General features: G+C 47.6%; 1 protein-coding gene across 1 annotated transcript in view; it reads right to left on the reverse strand.

Moving 5' to 3' along the window:
- Window positions 1-571: 571 nt before the first annotated feature.
- Window positions 572-22,578, reverse strand: part of LOC136619696 (nuclear RNA export factor 1-like) — a 58,336-nt gene continuing 36,329 nt past the window's right edge. Inside the window, exons 12-21 of the mRNA XM_066594463.1 lie at window positions 19,219-19,287; window positions 18,413-18,468; window positions 17,586-17,693; window positions 16,854-16,915; window positions 13,556-13,671; window positions 11,451-11,493; window positions 10,018-10,093; window positions 9,624-9,803; window positions 9,054-9,114; window positions 572-1,088 (exon numbers count right to left, since the gene is read on the reverse strand). Coding sequence (XP_066450560.1) covers window positions 1,020-1,088; window positions 9,054-9,114; window positions 9,624-9,803; window positions 10,018-10,093; window positions 11,451-11,493; window positions 13,556-13,671; window positions 16,854-16,915; window positions 17,586-17,693; window positions 18,413-18,468; window positions 19,219-19,287 — 840 coding nt within the window. The 3' untranslated portion in view covers window positions 572-1,019. The remainder of the gene's footprint in view (window positions 1,089-9,053; window positions 9,115-9,623; window positions 9,804-10,017; window positions 10,094-11,450; window positions 11,494-13,555; window positions 13,672-16,853; window positions 16,916-17,585; window positions 17,694-18,412; window positions 18,469-19,218; window positions 19,288-22,578) is intronic.

Below are 22,578 nucleotides of genomic sequence, written 5' to 3' on the forward strand. Positions count from 1 at the left end.
GTAGGAATGTAGAGGTGTATTCATCATGGCACTCGGAGCATGCTTGGGGCATAGCAGTCGTATTCTCCCAGTTCAACATCTCTGGAGCACATACTCAGGCCAATCATCACTACGGATCATACTCAACTGAGGGCACTCGGAGTGGAGTTTGTCACACTGCAAAAGTTTGTAGAGTTGAAGGAAGATCAGGTCTAGGGCAATGCTCCGGGTCTGAGTTATCGCTGGCATACAACGCTGAAATGGAGCTTGAGTCTACCCTCGATGCGTTGGTCATCCCTCTGCTGGAGCATGACTGCACTTCACTCATCTATCATCACAGACTTCGCTTCTCGCGATACTTGCCGTATCCATGAGTGCACTCTCATATTACTCCCCTTTTCCTCCGAGTTTGGGTCAGACCGGGACACATGTCCGTATTACGGATGCAAAAATACGCCTGTAATAGGCTCATGTGACCCAACACTACAATCTCCGCCGTTCTGGCAGGTTCACTTTGGTTGCACGAGTCCCGTGATCTCCTGGACCCGGCGGCATCGAGGGACACAATCGGACGTAGTAACAGAACGTTTCCTTTAATGGACGTTCGATAATACAAAAGTGAAGTTCAAACTGAAACCGTAAAACCTTGCAACACATAAAACGGGACGAACGCCATAGAAAACGCACAACCTTCTCACACAGGAACAGAACAAAACCGTGCAAAATTCTCTGCAGATCATCAGGCACCATTCCATCGCGGGGCCGTGTTTTACCACCCGGGCCCCACGCTGAACATGTGAACCCGACCCTCTGAAGATCAGTAAACTAGAACTGCGGGGGTGGGGTTTGGTCTTGTGGGCCGTAACACAGATGCTAAACCGCGCCCCATTCTGGTTGTTTAATGGGACCTTAACAAGATAACGTAAGAAACGAACACAAGGAGGAGAACGCCAAGGTCCAAGAACAGGCGGTTAAACTAAATTAGGAATCTCCTATGTAAACAGAACTCTGGTCGCTGGGAGCGTCGCATTCGCACACTCTTATCCGGTCATGTCCCCCGCCGCCGCCTCCTCCACTTCGAAGGCCTCCCGGGGAATAACGCCGCCGTTCTGTAAAGGAAGGAAAAAAAGATTACAACAGGGAAGACAAGTGATACACCACTTAACCCCCTGAGGACGCGATCCATTTTGGAGCCAGGGACTCGAAATTTTTTGGGATTTACATCTCCACTTTTCAAAAGCCATGACCAATTTTTTTGTTGACACGGCCGCCTGAGGGTTCCTTCATAACACGACAAGCTGTAGTTTTTATTGGTACGTAAAAACCCATCAATTCTGCCTTTTTTTTTTTTTTTTTTTAAAAGGTGTACACTATATGGTGTAAAGGATTTTTTTTTCCCACGGGTTGGTACACATACCAAATTTTATTTTTTTTTATTTTTTTTATTGTGCAAAAGTGGAAAAACCTACAAAAAGTTTTTTGGGGGGGGTATATTTTTTTTGCATCACTGCATCAAGGAATGGAAACTCAAGCCCATGTGAAGACCTTCCCGGAAAAAAGACAATACCTGTGAAAGAACAGTGCTTGGGGTAAAAACCACGCTGTTCACACCAGAGGAAGAAAACTTTCCACACACTGTGGAACCACCACACTCAAACATTGCGGCAGCATTTGAGTAGAAGAGGGGTTCCTGCAAGAGACTATCATCTCGAACTGGAAGGCATCACAAAGAGTTGAGGAGCAGATCCACTAGATCGGCACACAATGCGCATCAAGGTCAGTTCGGAGCCATGACTTTCAAGACCTTCCAGTTTGATCCTCTTGAGGATTCAAGAAATGAGCGAGAATGGGGAAAATATGTGGGGGAACTTGAAGTCTGTCCCATGGTAATATAAGAGCATCCACCACCCGAGCCTGTGTAGCCTTAGACCTAGACATGAAGGTTTGAAATAATGTAGTCAATTCTGGACGCCATTATGTCAACGTCCGGGCAACCCTATTTGCGGCAAGGGCCTTGAAAGATGTCTGAATGGAGTTCCCATTCTCCCGGGTCAACTTTCTGTCTACTCAGGAAGTCTGCTTTCCAGTTGTCCATGCCCGGTATGTGGATTGCCAAGAATTTTTCCGCATTCTCCATGACTGCTGAGCTGCGGGTTCTGCCTTGATGATTTATGTACGCGACTGTCGTGTTGTCCATTTGGCGGAAGGGACTCCTTCTGTACTTGTCCATGTTCCTTGTGCTGTGAGGTTGTGTAATGTCCCTCCCCATCCAAGGATCGCCCCCAGTGAACTAGAGAGGAGTCCAGCCACCAGTTGAGGGAGCGATGAACTGTCAAGGGTAGCCTGCTTTTATGATCTAGAGTTTGCATGGATTTGTCCCACTGAGAGGATTGTCCACTGGAGAGGTCGGGTGTGAAATTGACTGAAGAGGATTGCCTCGAATGAAGAGCGCATCAATCCCAGGACTCTCATGCAATGTTGAGTGAGGATAGGACTCAGAATTTGCAGGGAGCCTGGAGTAGCTGAAGTTTCTGCGCCAGTAGCAGAACATGGGCACTTATCGTGTCGAAGACCAGGCCCAGAAATTCCAGATGCTGAGATGGAAAAAAAAAAAAGAGGACTTAGGGTGGTTGATAATCTATAAACTGAGAGTGTGTCCAGATTGATGTGGAGACTCTCCAAAGTGGCCGAGTGAAAAGGCCTCTTTACGAGGGATGCTGTTAAGATAGGGAATAGTGACAACTCCTCTGGAGTGTAGAAGGGCCATCACTGGAGCTAGGACTTTCGTGAACACCCAAGGAGCTGTGGCCAACCCGAATGGGAGAGCCACAAACTGATAACGTTCCAATCCAACTGTGAAGTGCAGAAAACACTGATGTGCTCTACAAATGGGCACATAGAAGTTTGCATCCTTGATGTCGATGGACGACAGGAATTCACCTTGTTCCATGAATGCAATGACAGACTTTAGTGACTCCATGCAGAAATGCCAGACTTTTACATATTGATTCAGTTCTTCGAATCCAGAATGGGGCAGATGGACCCGTCCTTCTTGAGTACCACGTAAAGGTTGGAATAAAACCTTGTGAACCGGAACAATGACACCCTGAGTGACAAGCTGGCATATTGCCTGATCCAAATCGCTGACGCTTGAAAGACATGGAGGAAGTCTGGATCTGAAGAAATGGTCCTGAGGAAATGACTTCCGGGACCCAGGCATCTGAGACATGGGATACCCAGGTGTCTCGGAATTGGGAAAAACACCCCCTTCCTGAGTGACTGGGGTGGGGGGGGGCACCCTTCATGTGGAGATTTTGTGAAGGAGGACTTAGAAGCCTGAGGACAGGGACCCCAAAAGGGTTTAAAAGAAGGTTTCTTCCTGTAATCCTGTGCGGGGTTTTTTTTTTTAGCATCCGCGATACCCGGACTGGAGTACTGAGAGCTGAGCTACTAGTCTGGCAGCATCCAGGGAGCCTCACAGAGATCGGTCTGCCTGGCCAACTTGCTGTGCAATATCTGCAACTGATTTTGGTTAAAAAAAAAAACAGAGAGAATGCTGCGGCGTAATTGCTTAGCCCACTCACTAGTAGCCCTGCTGACCCAGGTACGAGTAAAGCGAGATCGTAGGTCCGAACCCACTGCCTCAAAGGATGTTTAGCTCAGCGATCCCAGTTCTTTGTAGCAGGTGTCCACCATAGGTACAGTGGTGTATTTTGCAAAGCAAGACATTGAAGAAGCTGCTTATTTCACTGTGGACTCTTCTGGATTCAGAATTTTGAAGCATAGTAACATAGTATGTTAGGCTGAACTGGATGGACATGCTCTTCTTTCAGCCTGTTTCTCCCCCCCCCCCCCCCCCCCCCCCCCCGTTGATCGAGAGCAAGGCAATAAAGACCCATAAGGCAAAAGCCAATTTAGCCCATTTTGGAGAAAAAAATACTTCCCGACACCATAATGGCAGTCATAATAATCCCTGGATCAACGTTTTGAAAGTTCCTACCTGATTCCAAGACCCTGAACAACCACCCCGCTGGTTATTTACGGTCGATATCCTGTAATATCCTTACGCTCTAGAAAGACATCAAGTCCCTCTTAAACTCCTCTATGGATTTTGCCATCACCACCTCCTCAGGCAGAGAGTTCCACAGTCTCACTGCTCTTACAGTAAAGAACCCCCCTTCTGTGTTGGTGATGAAACCTGCTTTCCTCTAGACGTAGCAGATGCCCTCTTGTTACAGTCGCAGTCCTGGGTATAAACAGATCCTGGGAGAGATCCTTGTATCGTCCCCTCATGTATTTATATATAGTTATTTGGTCGCCCCTTAACAGTCTTTTTTCCAGGGTGAATAATCCTAATTTTAGTAGCCTCTCTGGGTATTCCAGTCCCGTCATTCCCTGTATTAGTTTAGTTGCCCTTCTTTGAACCCCCTCCAGCACTGTAACATCTTTCCTGAGCACTGGTGACCAGAACTGTACGCAGTATTCCATGTGAGGCCTGACAAGTGCCTTATATAGTGGGAGGATAATGTTCTCATCCTTCACCCCTATACCTCTTTTAATGCACCGCAAGACTTTGCTTTTGTAGCAGCTGACTGGCATTGATTGCTCCAGTTTAGTCTACAGTCCACTAGTACCCCCAGGTCTTTTTCCATCTCACTTTTCCCTAGTGGTACCCCATTTAGTGTATATTGGTGACATCCGTTTCTCTCGCCCATGTGCAGAACCTTACATTTATCAACATTGAACTTCATTTGCCATTTTTCTCCCCAAGCCCCCGACTTATCTCGGTCCGGTTGTAGCCGCACATTGTCCTCCGGTACATTAATTATATTGTATAATTTTCTATCATCTGCAAATATTGATATTTTGCTGTGCAGCCCCTCTATCAGGTCATTGATAAACATATTGAACAGAATGGGGCCTAATACTGAGCCCTGTGGCCCCCCACTAGCGATGGTGGCCCAATCAGAGTACGAACCATTTATTACCCCCCTCTGCTTTTTATCTCTGAGCCAGTTCTTTACTCAGATACACACGTTTTCGCCCAGTCCGAGCTGTCTCATTTTATATATCAGCCTATTATGCGGCACGGTGTCAAATGCTTTAGAGAAATCCAGATATACGAGATCAATAGACTCTCCCAGGTCCAGCCTAGAGCTTACTTCATCGTAGAAGCTGATCAAATTGGTCTGACATGATCGTCCCATCATGAACCTTTGCTGCTGATGAGTTCTACTGTTGCTCTCCTTGAGGTATTCCAGGATGGCTTTTCTCAGAAACCCTTTAAATAATTTTTCCAATTATTGAAGTGAGACTTACCGGCCTGTAGTTACCAGGCTCTCCCTTTTTGACCCCTTTTTGGATTTTGGAACCACATTGGCAATGCGCCAATCCACTGTTACAACCTTAGTCTCAATAGTGTTTCTAAATACAAGAAATAGCGGTCTATCACATCACTTCATTTGCTTAGAACTCTTGGGTGTAATCCATCTGAGCCCGGTGATTTGACAATTTTAATCTTCTTTTACCGGCTCTGCACCTCTGCATTAGGCAGGTGATATTTAGCGGGGGTTCATTTTATTCCCTTGCAACTCGTGACTTTTTTTTCCGTCGTGAATACACTTGAGAAAAGCATTTTAATAGATTCGCCTTACAGTCTTGTCGAGCCACATTGGTTTCCTTCAACTTGTAGTTCTTCTGTTTTTAAAAAGAGTATGAACTGCTCGCATGAGGTAATTAGGATGGTATTAAACTTCTCCCATTTGTCACCTGTGCTGTTATATATATGAGGATATTGTCCCAATTAATGTTGCCAAGTGTTATTCTGAGCTGATCAAGTTTTGCTTTACTAAGGTTTATTTTTTTTGTCGCTCCCTGATTAGGCTTCCTATTGAATGACAGCTGGAAATGAAATATAGTGTGGTCATTATCTCCCAAGTGTCCTTCAACCTGCACCCCCGTGATTCTGTCCAGTTTGTTGTGAATAATAAGCGCTTCGGTTTAGTGAAAAGCTTCTATGGGAAATTCTATTCCCTAGACAAGATGTCTTCAAATTCCTCATGGGAAGAAAAGACCTTAAAGGGGTTGTCTCGCGAAAGCAAGTGGGGTTCAGCACTTCTGTATGGCCATATTAATGCACTTTGTAATATACATCGTGCATTAAATATGAGCCATACAGAAGTTATTCACTTACCTTCCCTGCGCTGGCGTCCCCGTCTCCATGGCTCCGTCTAACTTCCTCGTCTAATCGCCCGATTAGACGCGCTTGCGCAGAAGGGTCTTCTGCTTTCGGCTCAGTTCGGCATCAGCGGCGTTTTGGCTCCGCCCCCTTCTACGCGTCATTGCGTAGCTCCGCCCCGTCACGTGTGCCGATTCCAGCCAATCAGGAGGCTGGAATCGGCACACGTGACGGGGCGGAGCTACGCGATGACGCGTAGATGGGGGCGGAGCCAAAACGCCGCTGATGCCGAACCGAGCCGAAAGCAGAAGACCCTTCTGCGCAAGCGCGTCTAATCGGGCGATTAGACGAGGAAGTTAGACGGAGCCATGGAGACGGGGACGCCAGCGCAGGGAAGGTAAGTGAATAACTTCTGTATGGCTCATATTTAATGCACGATGTATATTACAAAGTGCATTAATATGGCCATACAGAAGTGCTGAACCCCACTTGCTTTCGCGAGACAACCCCTTTAAGGCAACGCTGTGGAAATCTGAAAGAAACTGCCCCTGCGGACGCTTCTGGATCCGGATCTCTCACCTAAAGAGGTTAGCTCGCAGACTGTTCTTTGTCCAGATCCAAATGAGAGGGACACTCAAGACGCATCGCCTTCCAAGAAAGGGCCATCCCAGAAGGAAAGCTAAGAACGCGTCCCAGTAGGAGGTGGAGAGCACGATGAGGCTGGCAACTCAGAGGATTGTAGAAGACGAAATGGCCTTGACCGCTTCCTGCATTTTCCATGGTGCCATGGTGCCAAGGTCCAGGACTGCACGAGACAAAGCGTGGGCCCATTCCAATTCAGCCGCCAACTGAGCTGTAGCGGGGAGGGTACAAGTAGGCAGATCGCTGGTGGCCTGTCTAGATGGCAGTCAGTCAGCGTAGAATGGTTCAGACTGTCCACATGAAAATTTAGAGCGACAGCTCACAAAGTGCATGATTCTGGCTGTGGCTTGTCTGGAGCTTTCTGCCCTGGGGTTAGACATGGTAATAGCATGTAATTCACTTGCCGCTATGGTTGCTGCAGAGGCACCACAGATACTTACTGTCCCAATAGTAAAAAAGGAAGAGGCATAACACATCCCAGACGCAGGGGGCCAAGAGACAAGCCTTATCATGAGGATATCCCCCCACACCCCCCAAGTAAGGATGTGGTGGAAGTTGTAGTAGGGACTGAGGTGGGTGCCCTAAAAGAAGAGGTGGGCAGACTCCCATCCCATGGATGAGGAGGGAGAGAATAATTTCCCCATGGTGAAGTATACCAACCCATCCATAGAAAATGATTCCTGTACTCCAGCAGGGTGCTCCCCAATGCTCATCTACCCTTTATGAAGAGAGACTGTTTTCGTTGGTGGGGGGACACTATGGCTGGCTGGCTGGCCAGCCATACTTGTGTTTAACCATACTTTCTTTTCTTCTGAGGGTCGGGCATACAACAGAGTGGTTGGCCGCACACTGTTAGCCCTCCTCGCTGGGGTAACAGGGAGAGTCTAGTGCTTATCCTGTATTTTCAAAGGTAGTTATAGAAAAAGGCCAGAAGGCCGGCAACGGAGAGGTCTGCCTCCTACGGACACTTAGCTAAAGCTGATTAGCTTGGTGCCTTTAGGAGAGGTATAGTTTTTTTGCTTAGTGTACGCCTCCTAGTGGCAGTAGCTATACCCACAGTCTGAGCTGTGTCCCACAATGATATGGATGAAAAATTGTTTTTACAGTATTGTCATTACAAACGCGGTGATACTGAATATGTGCTGATATTTTACATTTTCTTTGGTATTTTATCCATTTAAAAAATTTTTTCCTCTAAACTGGCTTTTTGGAACCTTAAATTAAACTTTATTGAACTTTTAAACACAATTTTTTAGTCCCTCTAGAAGACTTGAGGATGTGATAATTGGTACTATCCCAGCGATCCAAATATGTAGAGAGGGTTTTTTGTCCTTTAAATTTTTTCCATATTTAAAGCCTTGATTATGGGCAAAAAAAGTTTTTTTCTGTAAAAACATTTAGATAGTACAGTTAGCAATGACTGCAGAATCTGCAGGGTTAAATGGTGTAGAGGAGTAATTCAATGGGCAAGTCCTCACTATTTCACTCGTTTTCTGGAGAAAAAAAACCCAATATGTGACAATCAGTGAAAAAAATATACTGACTGATAGAGGGGTGGTAACTAACAAAAAATCATGTCACTCCCTCCTCTGATGGGGGGGGGATATACTGAAGAATCGCAGATCTTCTCTGCTGCGGTCTCACCTCCCCCCTTGCTCCTCTGCGCGCACACTTAAAAAAAAAAAAGTCACAGCTGTAAATTTGGTATGCCGACTCTACTTCAAACAGCTGTAACTCCAATTCCATAAGGGCTACTGACATGCTTTTGACGTCATTTTCAAGCCTAGCAGCCCTGGACAGGAGCGACAGTCATTTAAAGTAGAACTAGCTCTGTTTGTCCTAAACTGTAATGTCTTTTTCCTAGCAAAAAAAAAAAAAAAAAAACAGCTCACTGACCAAGTTCACCAAAGAAGCAGAGACTAAATTGCGGCGACGACTAACGGGGCTGGAAACGCATCAGCGAGATTAAATGTTTTTTCTTTTACAATATGGTCTAGTGGGTTCTATGAAGGAATTCCATGGAAGTTTCTATGAGGGACTTGAGGACTCCCCTTTGTAATAGATGCGACTATCTAGGGACAACTCAACTTGTATCTTCCATCCCCATTTCTGCAGAAACCTCAACTTGCCCCTTGGAGATGGACAATTCAATATACTATATATCCAGGGAACCTCTTTAATAGGACAAGGGGATCTTCAAGTTTCTGTGCAGTGGAGACAATCAGCAAGTAGGTCGAAAAATGAAGCCAATTACCTTTAGGTGAATAAAGACTTCCTTTGCTTGCTGCAGGTTCCAGTTGTTGTCCTGAAGACACCTGAACAGAGAAACCAGCGACAATACCGTATAAACTACAGCTTCACTATTGGCAGTGTTGTCACCGGACCCTCAATGCAGGATTACGTCAACATCATCTAATGTTACAATATATAAAGCAGACATTCCCAGGACAAGTAAGGACACAGAACCCCAGCCTTCGTATAGCTACCCAACTATATGATACATTTCTGCCTGTCTACAGCCTCCACTGAAGGGGAAGGGCTCCCTGCATACATATTTATACACCTTCCATTGCTCACAGTAAAACATCTGCGGTGAGCTCCCCCTAGTGGTGGATGCAGACAGTCAGAATTTTATCACTTTTATAGTTGTGCTCGTTCTTTTTTGAGGGAACCTACGGATGTTTCCATTCACTGAAAGCAGGCAGAGGTGTTCGAAAAGGTGAGTTATTGAAACACAAAGCATATTAGAAAGCAAAGAATCTTTCATTATACAAGGATTAAAGGGGCTTCCAGGAAATAGAGTAACAGAATCCTCCTCACTCACTTGTCAGCCCAGTCGAGCTTCATCCCTGTGTATTTCGAGAACAGCCTGACGAGGTCATTGGCGGTAGTGGGAGGAGCCTGACAGATCGCTGACGAAGACTCGTTGGATACACAGGAAGAGGTTTCATGCGGCCCCACGTAGGAGTTGAGTATCACCATCTGATCGTTTAATATCTGAGCGCTGAAAAGGCGAGGAGGAGAAAAGAAAGGCAGAAGCAAGAATGACCAAAAAACGTCACAATTCAATGTGTTCGGGATTGTAGTGAGCATTTACAAAATCATGCCATATGATCAGTCAACAGAGCGGACTTGTTTCTACGGACCGCATACCGGCTGCAGCTGTCGATTTGTAACTAGTGGAGAATCGAGGAAAAGTTGGAGCTTATGTTTCGTACCTGTTCTCTGAGACCGGGACGACGATGAAGGTTCTTCTGAATGGAATGAACGGCTTCTTGCTGCAGCTCGCGTCCACTGCCGGGAGAAAGTCCGTTAACTAGAGATGAACGAGCACGCTCGGTAAGGTCAGTTACTTGAGTGAGCATCACTCTTCTCGAGCGACTGCCTTCTCGTCCGAGCGTGCTCGTGGGGGTGAGCGGGGGGAGTGAGCAGGAGGTAGACAAACATCTGGGGAAAATGTGACATTTTAAAACTGGATTTTTTTCTTTAAATTAAGCTTTATTGAACTTTTTTTAAACACTATTTTTTTAATCCCTAAAAGGGGGCTTGAAGATGTAATGATTGATCACCAGTACACTGCATTATTTATGTAGTGCATGCTACTAAGCTCATGAGAGTTGCCTATTGGACTCTGCAGGAGGCGGGGCCTACTAGTTACATGGCAAACATGAGGTCTTTATCTAGCTGCCATTGGAACCCATTGGTACCTTGCAGTTGCACTGTGTGGTGCCGATGGGTGACAGAGTCCACTCCTGCCTTTCATCTGCTTACATGCTGCCAGTGCTATTGATTGTGGCATGTAAGAGGTTAAACTGTCAGGATCCGAGGTTTCACTACCATTAGTGGTGAGAGCAGGAACCTGGCTGTCCGCAGTCAGCCAAGCCACCGCCCTAAAAAAATATATATATGTGCAGGTTTAAAGCCCATTGAGTGTGGTCAGCAAAGGGGCATATTGATGGTCACTAAGGGGTTAAGTTGGTCATACACATTATACGTATATTGGCGAAACCTTAACTGGGGAACCGTCCATCTAATGTGTATAAGGGCCTCCCGAATATTCAGCTCGATCCTTTAGGTAATCAGGAAGGTAAGCTGCTGCCAGAGGCATCTGGCAGTGGCTTTCTCCCTTCTCTGCATTCGGCACACACCACAACCCTTTGGCCAATCCCAGTGTAAGTATATGGTTGGGTGAGAGGGCTGTCGGGTAAGTGATAGTTAGCAGAGCTAAAGGCTTTTTACACGAAGAGGATAAAATTGGTCAGGATGTTTGCAGGAAGGTTCGTTTGTCCAATCATCAGGCTGTGTGAAGATGCCTCCGACCACCTGACAAACGAGTAAACTCTCATCCATCGGCTGATTGCATCTGCTGCACAGCCAAAAATGAAATCCTCTTTGCCGGCAGCACCCCTCCCAGCGGATGTGCTACAGACAATGATGAGATTGTATGGCGGATGAACGATTGCATGAACTAAAGTTCGTCCCCCATACATTCTCTGTCGGCCTGTGTGAAGGCCATGTAAACGAGGACCAATCTCCTTGATTGGCGGCCATCATCAGGCAGAGATCTGTTAGTGTAAAAGGATGCTTAGTGTCACCCTAACAGCAGCCCGTGTCATAATGAATATTTGGCGCAAGTAAAGAAGTAACTCACCTTCCCTGAATTTCCCTTCAACGGTGAAGCACATCATCGACGCCTGCGGGGAGAACAGTATATTATATGGAGACCGGTCGGAAAACCTAGAGACACTAGAATCAATCACGCTTTGCTCAGGCCCTCCATACACAGTTTACTGGAAGCCCCCTTTAATTCCATGCTCTCACGCAGCGGATTCCGGCTTTGCGGCAGATTTCACACTTTGTATTGAGATGGGCTACAGCTGCAGCCTGGTTCACCGCAATAAAGGGGCACGTGTATAATATGCAGATGCCAGCTTTCTAGCATATGAAGTTGCAGATTTTGGTGCATGCCATTCTGTGCACCAAAATGTGTGATTCTCTGCTAATTTACATTGGCTATGCAAATTTTTGGAACGTGGGTGGGGCTTAGCATTAGGGGGTGTGGTTGCTCACGGCTCATCAGATTTACTGTAAATTTATGCAAAAAGCTAGGGTAAATTGTGCCCGAAATCTACACCGGCTTGTAGAGGGCACAGATTTCATATTTGGCACACGGCCAGTCTGGCAGATGTGCCAAATGCATTAAAAGGCTGGCACCTCTTAAAGCGACAGATCAGCAGCGCAAATGTTATTTAGACCAACATATAAAACGGCAAAGTAAATTCGCCCCTTAGTGTTTGAAGGGTCTTTATAGACAAACCAATCATCAGCCCCGTTGCAACGAGCGGCGGTTGACAGTATATCATCTGGTGCTTGTTCGCACACAACGGATAATCACCGGCATGGGGACGAATGATCAGTCATAGGAGCGTTCATCCCCATAAGGCCGTCGTTGGTCGGCTGCATGTCTCCCGGCTTACACACGGCCCGACGATCAGGGAAACTAATGGGCAGGTGAATATTCGCGCTCCATCGTCAGGCTGAGTAAAGGCTCTATGGATATGTTCTCATACGGTGGATTGCATGTTGGAAAAATCCGCATAATCTGCCTCAAAATTGGCAGCAGTAAACCATGGCCGAGCCGCAGATCTCCACATGCATCTGCATGGGATCTCAGCGCAGTTTAAAGGGACTAATCTGTGTGCAGATATCCGGAGCGGTCAAGAAGTGAGGTCGCCTTTTTTTCTGCAACATGGATTAAACGCAACGGGACACTTTTGGACGTAGATTTTGGCACAGACCATGTAGAATCTGCGTCAAAAGGCCTTAAAAGGGGATTCCAATCATGTAAGGTTTCAATTTTTTATTTTCTTTAAGCTTGCACCTATTCACTGGATAGGTAATTAATTAAGAGATCGGTTGGGGTTCGACCACTGGGACGCTCGTATTGTCGATCAGGCCGAGTGGTTGGATCAGCTAGGACCCTCACCGACTGCCAGAACGGAGGTCCCGATTGAATGAATGGAGCAGTGGTTGTGCATGAACACTGCCTCTCCATTCATTTAAATGGGACTGTCAAAGATAAGAGTTCCAGCATTCGAATATCTCCGGCAGTCCCAATCAAAAGAAAATTAAGTTCTGTACGAATTTGTGACCTCTGCCAAATTCATTCAGGAATTTTTCGGACCCCTGTTATCACAACCAATGGAGGTCCCAGCAGTCGGACCTCCACCCATCTAGCAGTTCTCCACCAAGTAGAGGATGGGTGAAAGCTTGAAAAAAAAATACTCCTTTAAAGGGAACATAAACTATGTGGAATGGGAAGCCCAGGGACGCTGTGTTTGATGCTCACTGGGTCCGCTGCTCCGGCGCTGCGTCCCTGCGCACACAGCGTGCAGCTGGCACTGTGCATGTGCTCTGCCATAAGAGAGGAATGGAGGAGCCGGCTGAAAGGAGTCACGCTGGGTGCACTGCCAACTTCAGTGCTGGAATAGAGGAGCCGGCAACTATAAAACACAACTGCCCGTTCCCTTACGTTGGAGCCCCATAAACTACTTTACGGGGCTCCAACGCGATGACGGGTTCCCTTTAAGGCTGATAACAGATGCCGGACCGTCCTCCCCTCAGACCACAAGGCCCTCTAACATCACAGCTCACTAGGATTCTGGTTTCTCTTAGTAAATGACTTTGCAGTTCGGTCAGCAGACACATTAAGCTCCCGCAGCAGAGGTGAGGGTTGTGCACCGTCATGAAACTTACAGTCTGGCAGCTGACATCCAGGGTCATGGACGGCAGGTCATGCTCCGTTTTCGGGAGGTTGCAAAGAAAGCCGACCACTTGCAGCCTGTTGTATTTTATCAGCTGATGTCTCACGTCTAGAAGGTAACACAACTACATGAGAGCAATCCTTTCCAATCATTGTTTCAAAAACCTGTATAAAAGGGTCTGACATTGATTTGCAAGAATGCTGCTATCCAATAGGTGGCGCTGCAGAGGTATGGTTCCATCTTCCTTATTTGCATATATTCCCCAGAGGAGCATGCATGGCCTTGTAAGTCTGCTCATTCACCTTCTAGGTGTCTCCTTAAGGAGGGATGCTACCCCTCCCGACCCATGTCATAGGCCTCTCACTAGCCAAGCCAGGATCCTACTGCACACTGATGAGGGGCAAACGCCCCAAAACAGCTCTCTGTGCATGGGCTCTGGCTTGGTTTGTAAATCCCAATTATTGTTATAAAAACCTGTATAAAAGGGTCGGACATAGATTTGCAGAAATGCTCCCATCCAATAGGTGGCGCTGCAGAGGTATTGCTCCATCTAAACCTTCCCAGTAATGGACTCCAAGCGTTCTGCCCCCTCAAGATCGAGATTGGTTTGGTTTTTATTTTTGTTTTTTCCGTCTCTGTCTTCTAAGAATCATAGTCTTTTATTTTTCCATTGACCTGGCTGTATGGGGGGGGGGGGGGGGGTTTGCGTGACAAGTTGTATTTCTCAAAGTGACCCTCCGGTTTCAGAAATAAATTCTGTCCCCATGACAGGAAGAGGGGGGAGACCTGCAGTCGTCGTTCTCGAACGTCCCCCCTCCCCCCTTCCACCTGTTCCAGTCCTCATTTTTCTCTGTCCAAATAGTCTGCATCAATTTTTTTTATCTACCTAATGCAAACTGTGCCCTGCCCTCCGATTGGTCGGAAAAGATCACATGAGCAGTTCTGGCCAATCAGAGAGCAGGTATAGCGCATTAGTAGTCTGACATTACCAACATACTGTTCGGATTAGGTAGTCTCAAGATTGCATCGGTCATCTTGGACAGCCGAAAACAAGACCTGGAACTGGCGGATCAGAAGGAACGGCAGAGAAGAACAAGTGCAGGTGACATGGCGCCCACCCCCTCCCGGGACAGGAAACCAGAGGATCGCTGTAAAGTTACCATTTAATGCGCCAAATAATGTATTGACGAACATTTAAAAATGTGAAAGTGCGGCGAAATGGGAAAAAATACCAATTGCGCCCCCATAAGGGTCTTGTTTTTATGTGGTTTACGGTGTAATTCTAGCATTGGGTATTTTCTGATGGATTTCCCTGTGCAGAATGAATAGTGCGTTATTATATGTATTATTATATATCTGACGGACGCTGCAATACCAATTCAATTTATTTATTTTTAATTTCTTTGATATTTTCTGCAAATATTGGGAAAAGGCATTTAACTTAATATTTCAAAAAACACTTAAAAGGGTTGTCCCGCGGCAGCAAGTGGGTCTATACACTTCTGCATGGCCATAATAATGCACTTTGTAATGTACATTGTGCATTAATTATGAGCCATACAGAAGTTATAAAAAGTTTTATACTTACCTGCTCCGTTGCTGGCGTCCTCGTCTCCATGGTGCCGACTAATTTTCGCCCTCCGATGGCCAAATTAGCCGCGCTTGCGCAGTCCGGGTCTTCTTCTTTTCTGAATGGGGCTCCGTGTAGCTCCGTGTAGCTCCGCCCCGTCACGTGCCGATTCCAGCCAATCAGGAGGCTGGAATCGGCAATGGACCGCACAGAAGCCCTGCGGTCCATGGAGACAGAGGATCCCGGCGGCCATCTTCAGCAGGTGAGTATGAAGACGCCGGACCGCCGGGATTCAGGTAAGCGCTGTGCGGGTTGTTTTTTTAACCCCTGCATCGGGGTTGTCTCGCGCCGAACGGGGGGGGGGGGGGGGGGGGGGGGGTTAAAAAAAAAAAAAAACCCGTTTCGGCGCGGGACAACCCCTTTAAACTATATTAAAACTTATTTTTTTGGGTCCCTTTTGGACTCATTAAAGTGGACTTGGCCGTGCGATTGTTTGATGGCTTGTACTAGATACGTATTGCAGTACTTCAGTATTATAATATATTGCCTATGGAACAGCAGCCGCAGGCTGGGCCTAAATGGGTTGTCCAGGACTTTGGGCATTTTCTTCTATGGATGATCTCTCCTGAGTATAGGTGATCAGTAGTTGATCAGCGGGGGACACTCATTGGGATACATGCCAATCAACTAATTCCTGACACCACTATCAGTACAGACAGTGCTGGGTTGGTGTTACATTGAATTCAATGGGAGCCAGCAATACCAACCTGGGCTCCGTCTGTAGTGTAGTGGCCCAGGTTGGTATTGCTGCTGCAGCTCCCATTGAATTCAATGCAACACCAACCCGGCCTGCTGTATTGTGGACAGCTAACGGCTTCCTACTCTGTTCATACTGACAGCAATGCTGGGAATCAGCTGATAGTCGGGCTTCCAAAGTGTAGGACCCTACCAATCAAGTGATGATGGCCTATTCTGAGGATAGGCAGTTAATAGAAAAAAATGCCTAAAGCTCTGGACAACGCCTTAACAATCCAATTTTGGATTCAGGGTTTCCTAGGTGTGTTTCTCTTTCTGTCATTATACAATGGCGCCACCTGCTGGATAGAGCCAGTACTGCGGTATTGGACATACTGGAGAGGCCCCTGACAACAGAACGGCCAGTAATATACAGTAAGAATACCCTGCTGGACCTCTTCCGACATCGGAAACTGTACAGCCTTCAGGTCGAAATCCACGGTGGGCCTAGGGGCCATCACAAGGCCCCAGGCTACAATGGTAACCGAATTGCACCTCATAATCTCATGGTGAAGGGAGGCGCTGATAGCGGGACAGAGGGAACCTCCTCCTTCTGTCCAGCCATTTACATAACAACTTGTCCGCAGCATCCAAATAGCTAAAAGTGCAATATCAGAGATAACGCTGATCCGGGCCTTTAACCATTTAGATGCTGTAGTCAGGTGCCAGCTGTATTCTACGTATGGAGCGGACTCCGTTTCCAAGCCCGCCTCATACTGGCTCTCACATACTTGATGGGAATTAATATCGGATTGCGCCAAAGAGTTACATAAACAGAATATACAAGATAGGTCACCGGCTTGATCCCGTAGTGACAGGAGTTGGAAGCTCCTGGGGGTCATCCACTAGCCGCAGCAGCTAACACTATGCAAGGGCCACTTAACAGCAAACAGATGATGCGTTCGTCCTATGTACAGATCCGTACCTGGTCTTTTTAGGCGGAGGAGGTTCCGGTTTTCCTTCCAGTACTCTGTAATCTGATTGAAGCTAAAGATGGATGGAAAGAGCTCCGTTATAAGGCTGATCCAGCTGGAACCAGACACAGACCGCAAAACCACAGCAGGGGAACCTGGCCATGGCGCGCCCAAAACCGTGGCTGTACCCGGCACCGCAGCTCATACTGAACCTGGCCGCATTCGCTGAACTACTGTACCAGGTAAAGCCTCGTGAACACACCTATCTGCTACAAGAGGCGCTGCAGCCCCTTCACCCCGGGGATCGGGACACCCACGAGTCACACAGCGCCATGAGCATCAGTTCCCAGAAAACCTTTTGAATAGTTGTATAACATACTCTGCGCTTTTCTAAGAGACTTTGATTTTTGCGGTTTTTATTTTTCAAGAGCTCCGTTTGCCGTCAGTGAATGTGAACATACCGATTTATGTCCAGATGATGAAAACCTTTCCTGACACTGATACACTGTAACAAAACACCCGAGCAGTTCATCAGGAGGCTTTTTTTTCCCATAGTAAAATGCTCCCATTCACTAACAGCAAGCAGAGATCTTAAAAAAGCGTAATACAATGTAATTGAGAAAATTGCAGGATTTAGGGTTATAATAATTGTCATTTGCATTAAACAGAAAGAGCCATTTAGCTAACAGGACCGATGCGAGCGGCGGCGGCGTCACAATGTAGATGCTGCCCAGGATACCCACCGGACTCTCGGATAGAAGACGCTGGGTAAACTAAAAGAGCAGCAGGAGTTCTCGTGATACAAAGGCAGCAGGGCCTGGCGGTCCTCAGAATCGTACAGCATGAAGTACCTGGAAGGAGAAATAACAGCAGTAATGTCAGTAAGCTGCAGCATAAGGACAGGGAAACACGTAGAGACTTGATATAGATACAAGCGATCAGAGCGCACCAATATCCGTCACATTGTGGTGGAAGTGACGTAGTAGTAGTACAGCACAGCGATGGTGCAGGCCCAGGAGCTGCGCCCACACCATTACTTGCAGCCCCCCTCCAGGAACGGCTGGGATTGGATGCAACTCTGATCCCGGTCTTTAAAACTTTAGATGCCACGGTCAATGATGACCATGTTATATAAGTGGTTAACGGAAGGGGGGGCGGGGGGCACACATGAGAACATAATGGAATAATGCATGTGTACAAAAGACGACTCGAGAACAGTGTGCCCCCCACATAAAAAAACACATAAGACAACAGTACGCACGCACAAACAAGCATGCAAGAGAACAACGCACGCACACACAGGACAGCAGCGCACACAGTGATAGCTTATGGGGATTGTAGGACCTGACAGGTTCCCTTTAAGTACAAGGCTGGGCAGCATCCTCAAAGGGCAACTAAACCTAAAGCGCAATGTTTAACCAAAGAAACCCCCAAAAACCTGGAGACGCGCAATAGTAGCGACTACGGGGCCGGGAACTGTTCTGGAGGCGCCACCTACTGAAGGCATCTAGTACTGCAGCATTCAGCCTCACACAAGGCCTCCAATAGTCGCAGGAAACATTTCACTTACTGGTGCAGAAACTTGGTTAAGAATGTTTTGATCCCACTGTTAACGAAAAAGCTGCCCTAGGATACAAAACACATCGTGTTACTATCATTCATAGCGACATCTAGAATGGAAGGGGGGGGGGGGGGGGGGGAGACACGTCTCATAGGGTTTAAACAGGAACAGAAAGGCATCAGAATGCTGGAATCATAGCAGCTAACACTCAGCGTTACTCACTTGGTACTACTTTGTGTTCTCTAATCACATCCAGAGCAGCATCCGATTCCTGACAGCTTTCATACCCCCTGCTGGTTCAGTGTCTGTACTAGGGGTGTTCACAATCAGGTCTCAACACATCTGGCACAAACTTTCGGTCAAAACGACGCAGTATGCTGTACTAGTTAGTTAGTTCAGGAATATGCCAGGAGTGTGATGGACCTCATTGTAGTCAGTGGGGACCGGCGGCCGCTGGTGGGTTCTGTCAGTTTTCCTGTTCCCATGATGGCACGGGAGCACGGAAACCCAAAAACATGTGAACAGAGCCTGTAAAGACAGAGCTGACGGATTCTAAATGGCAGCCGGCATAATTCTGAATGCAGCTCTTGATGTGACTGGAGTACAAGACTGCATGATACTTTAAATTGTGATGAAAGCACCGCTCCATTCGCTTCTACGGGCCGGGTAGAGATTGATGCGCCCAGCAATCCATCTCCATCCCATAGAACAGCTCTGTTCACGTGGGGCATTTAGGGGTGCCCCGTTCTTGCATTGCTGGAGGTCCCAGCAGTCTGATCCCCAACATTACAGAAGGAAATGAAGAATAGAATTACCTTTGTTGGTGGGAGAGGTTTAGGTCTTTCAGGCTCGAAGAACAAATTCTCGGAAAAAAACAGCCCATCCTACAACAGAGTAGAAGAACTGCGATACGTGATGTAACCGGTCAGACGTTAGCGAGGAGGGGGGGGGGGGGTGAATACTCTGGGCAACCCCCCCATCCAACACATGTGAATGGAGAGGTGGTCACATGTACACAGTCGCTGCATTCACACGGGACTGCCAGGGATTCCAGCGGTCAGACCCCCTGCGATCAGACGGACAGGGCAAACCACTTTAACCCCTTCCTGCAAGCGGACCTACCAATATGTACAATTGCAGTGATCTAACGACACATGGATGTAACATACCATATTGGATGGTTCAGGGTGCTGTGCCAGCAATTTCCACAGCAGGAGACTGCTGTTTAACCCCTTCACTCCCCAGAAAATATTTACAAAATATATATACGTATAAACGTAATACCCCTCACAACTCAATTGTGGTACGATAGTAACCAAACATCAGCAGCACAAAGTATCAGTGCAGGGAACGAGTATCGGTCTGGAGTCACCGAGGATTGTGTGAACTGGATACATTGTAGCAACTCCTCAGCTGTGAGAAATGTGTGGACAGATTTTTAGCCTTGAAATGTAAAGAAGTTTCTGTTCGCAGACTGACAGCAAATATATGCATTGTCGGTGCAGCGGGTAGGACGGGCGTCGTAGGGGGCGGGGGTGGCCAGGCTGGCTTCACTCATTAAAGTCAATGGGAGTTGCAGGTGGCAGGACTGCCCTTCATGCTTTGATTGCTTAAGGACTAGGGCACCAGAAAGGGTGCAATTTGAAGGATTTGCGCTTTTTGAGGTCCTGAGGGAACTGGCGTGATCCTGAAGGCCGTGGGCTGGACCAACAAAGGAACAATGGGCAGGCTTTTTCTTCTTGGCAGCGAACTGACGGGGGGATCTGTATCGCAGAAGATGAGAACTTTTTCCGCCTGTTGCCTCGAAATTAGTTTGTCTAGACGGATACTGAGGAGGCGAGCTCCTGTAAAGGGAAGCCCTGTAAGACTTAAAGTGAGGTCAGTGGACCAAAACTTTAGCCACAAAGTGTGGCGGATTGACAGGTACGTAGGCGCGGGCTGGTAGCCTGGCGGAATCCAGGGAGGCCTCGCAGATGAATCTGCCAGCATAGCAGAACTGAAGAGCCAATTGAGCCAACTGCTCCTGGATGGCACCGGAGAGGACTCATCAGCGTGGTTGTGTTGCCCATTCGGGTGTGGGGCTACTGACGAATGATAAGGGGAAGAGCGGACAAATGGCCGACCCGGTCGCCTCAAAAGACTACTTAGCAAAGGATTCTGTCCGTCTATCACGCTGGTCCATGACGCATCTGCCAAGGGCAGAGTAGTGCGTTTGGACAGGCGGGACACTGGAGCATGCACTGATGGTGATGAGGACACCTTTTAAGAGATTCCCCAGGGAACGAATACATAATGTTCAAGCACTCAGGCTTTAGGAAACGTTCATCTGAGGGTAAATCCTTCTTTGGGGATGACCTGCTCAAATTCCGCATGAGTGGGGAGTGTCTTATGCAAACATCGAGGACGTTGGTAGGAGAAGGAGCCTTAGGCGGTAGAGGAATCCCGGTCTTCCACATGGAGCATCTTTCTTGACGCCCGTATGACATTGTCTACCATAGCGGAGACTTTGGAAGACTGTTCCTCATGAACGAGAGCAGTCCCTAGTGGGCATCGAGTGGAATGCTACAGGTGGAGGTGAGGCGCAGGAAGAAGTGTGCGACCTTAAAGACCATTGCCATTTAGAGGTCCTGCTATGCGTTCTGTTAGGAACAACTGTGAGGTCTGCAACCGCCACCAAGAGGAAGCGCACCCATTCTACATCAGGTACCTGTGAGGGTGCGGTGGATGCCCCTGGGATGAGTTCACTGGCTGGTATAGGAGGCAGGCAGTTCGTGCAAAGGGGCTCCAGTTGCCCGCATATAAACCTAGTAAAACAGTGGGAGCATGAAATATGGCCCAATGGGCATGCTCCGATGACTGGGTGCCAACCTAGAATCAGATATTACAGCTGTATGTGCAGGGGCAAATTTGCCTAGCTGCATGTATGTACAATGTAGGGGTAAAGAGCTACAGTAGAACAGGGTGGCGAAGAGCAGCGTAGGGCAGGGCTTACCTGTGTCCGGGAGGTCCTCCCCCAACACGTGGAGCAGAGGAGCTACAGAAAATGGTGCTCAGCATGAGGCGCACGAAAAATTGGAGGTAGGATCGCTTGCTCGCAGAGGAAATTACAGCCCCGGAAATGTGTTGCAAACAGTTGTAGACAGGCGGAACGCGAGCGTCTATCAGAAGCGAGAACAGTCCCTGCGCAAAAGCGAAGGAAAACTCCTCTTCCTCGCGAGCAAGGGCAGGCCGTAAGAGGAGACGCCAGAAGTGGCATGGAGACCAAAGGAGCATTCGACCAAATAGATGCACACAGACCGGACGCAGAGGCATCCAAAAAAGCGCAGATAAGCCAGAAGGGGAAAAGACCAATAGAGCGTGGGCAGGCCAGGAGGAGAGGCAATCAGAGTAGCGCGGGCACCAGAAGTAGAAACTGAAACTGCGCCACCGAAATCCAAAACATTGTCACGGTGAATGGAAGCGATCGAAGGTCCCGGTCCCCATAGCGGGGTGCAGCCCAAGGAAAAACACCCTGAGAGAAATGCCTCCTCATCCCAGAAGAGAAACCGCACACACGAGCCACCTACCCCTGGGTCCGCTTGGAATCCCGTTGAACAGAGATGAGAAGGGATGAGAACAGGTGGGGCCCCATACTTACATTCCCTGGAGGGTAAGGGCCACATGCCAAAGAATCTATTCAAGCCTGATCCTCCGCTACATCTCGTCTACCTATGGTGGGGAAGACCAGGGGTCCCAGCAAGAGGATCTCTGCTGGCGGTCATAGAAGAGTTAGTGCTTTACGGTGCCACCTTGCCTTCGGGAAGCAGCAGGGAAGTTAGTATCCCTCTGGTGTCCCTCCTTAGTAGGGTAGTGGGGGCATTCTGACGGATTTAGTGGCTTTAGCTTAGTATCCGCCTCCTCGTGGCAGGAGCTATACCCGGGGAATTTGTTAAGTTCCCCAAAGTGACTTAACAAAAGTAAAAAAAAAAAAAAATCTTCGTTTCAAATTAGAAAAAAATATAAAATAAATATTAGGAGTTATAAAAACCTTCCTCGGCATCAAGAATAAACATTGACATAGCTGGATCTGTAAAAGTCCAATAGATTAAAATATCACAATATTAATCCCGTATGGTGAACGCCGGCAGGAAAAAAAAATAAATACACCAGAATTGGGAACCAAAAAAATGAGTAAA

Source organism: Eleutherodactylus coqui, chromosome 3 (genome assembly GCF_035609145.1).
Source record: "Eleutherodactylus coqui strain aEleCoq1 chromosome 3, aEleCoq1.hap1, whole genome shotgun sequence".
Lineage (NCBI taxonomy): Eukaryota > Metazoa > Chordata > Amphibia > Anura > Eleutherodactylidae > Eleutherodactylus > Eleutherodactylus coqui.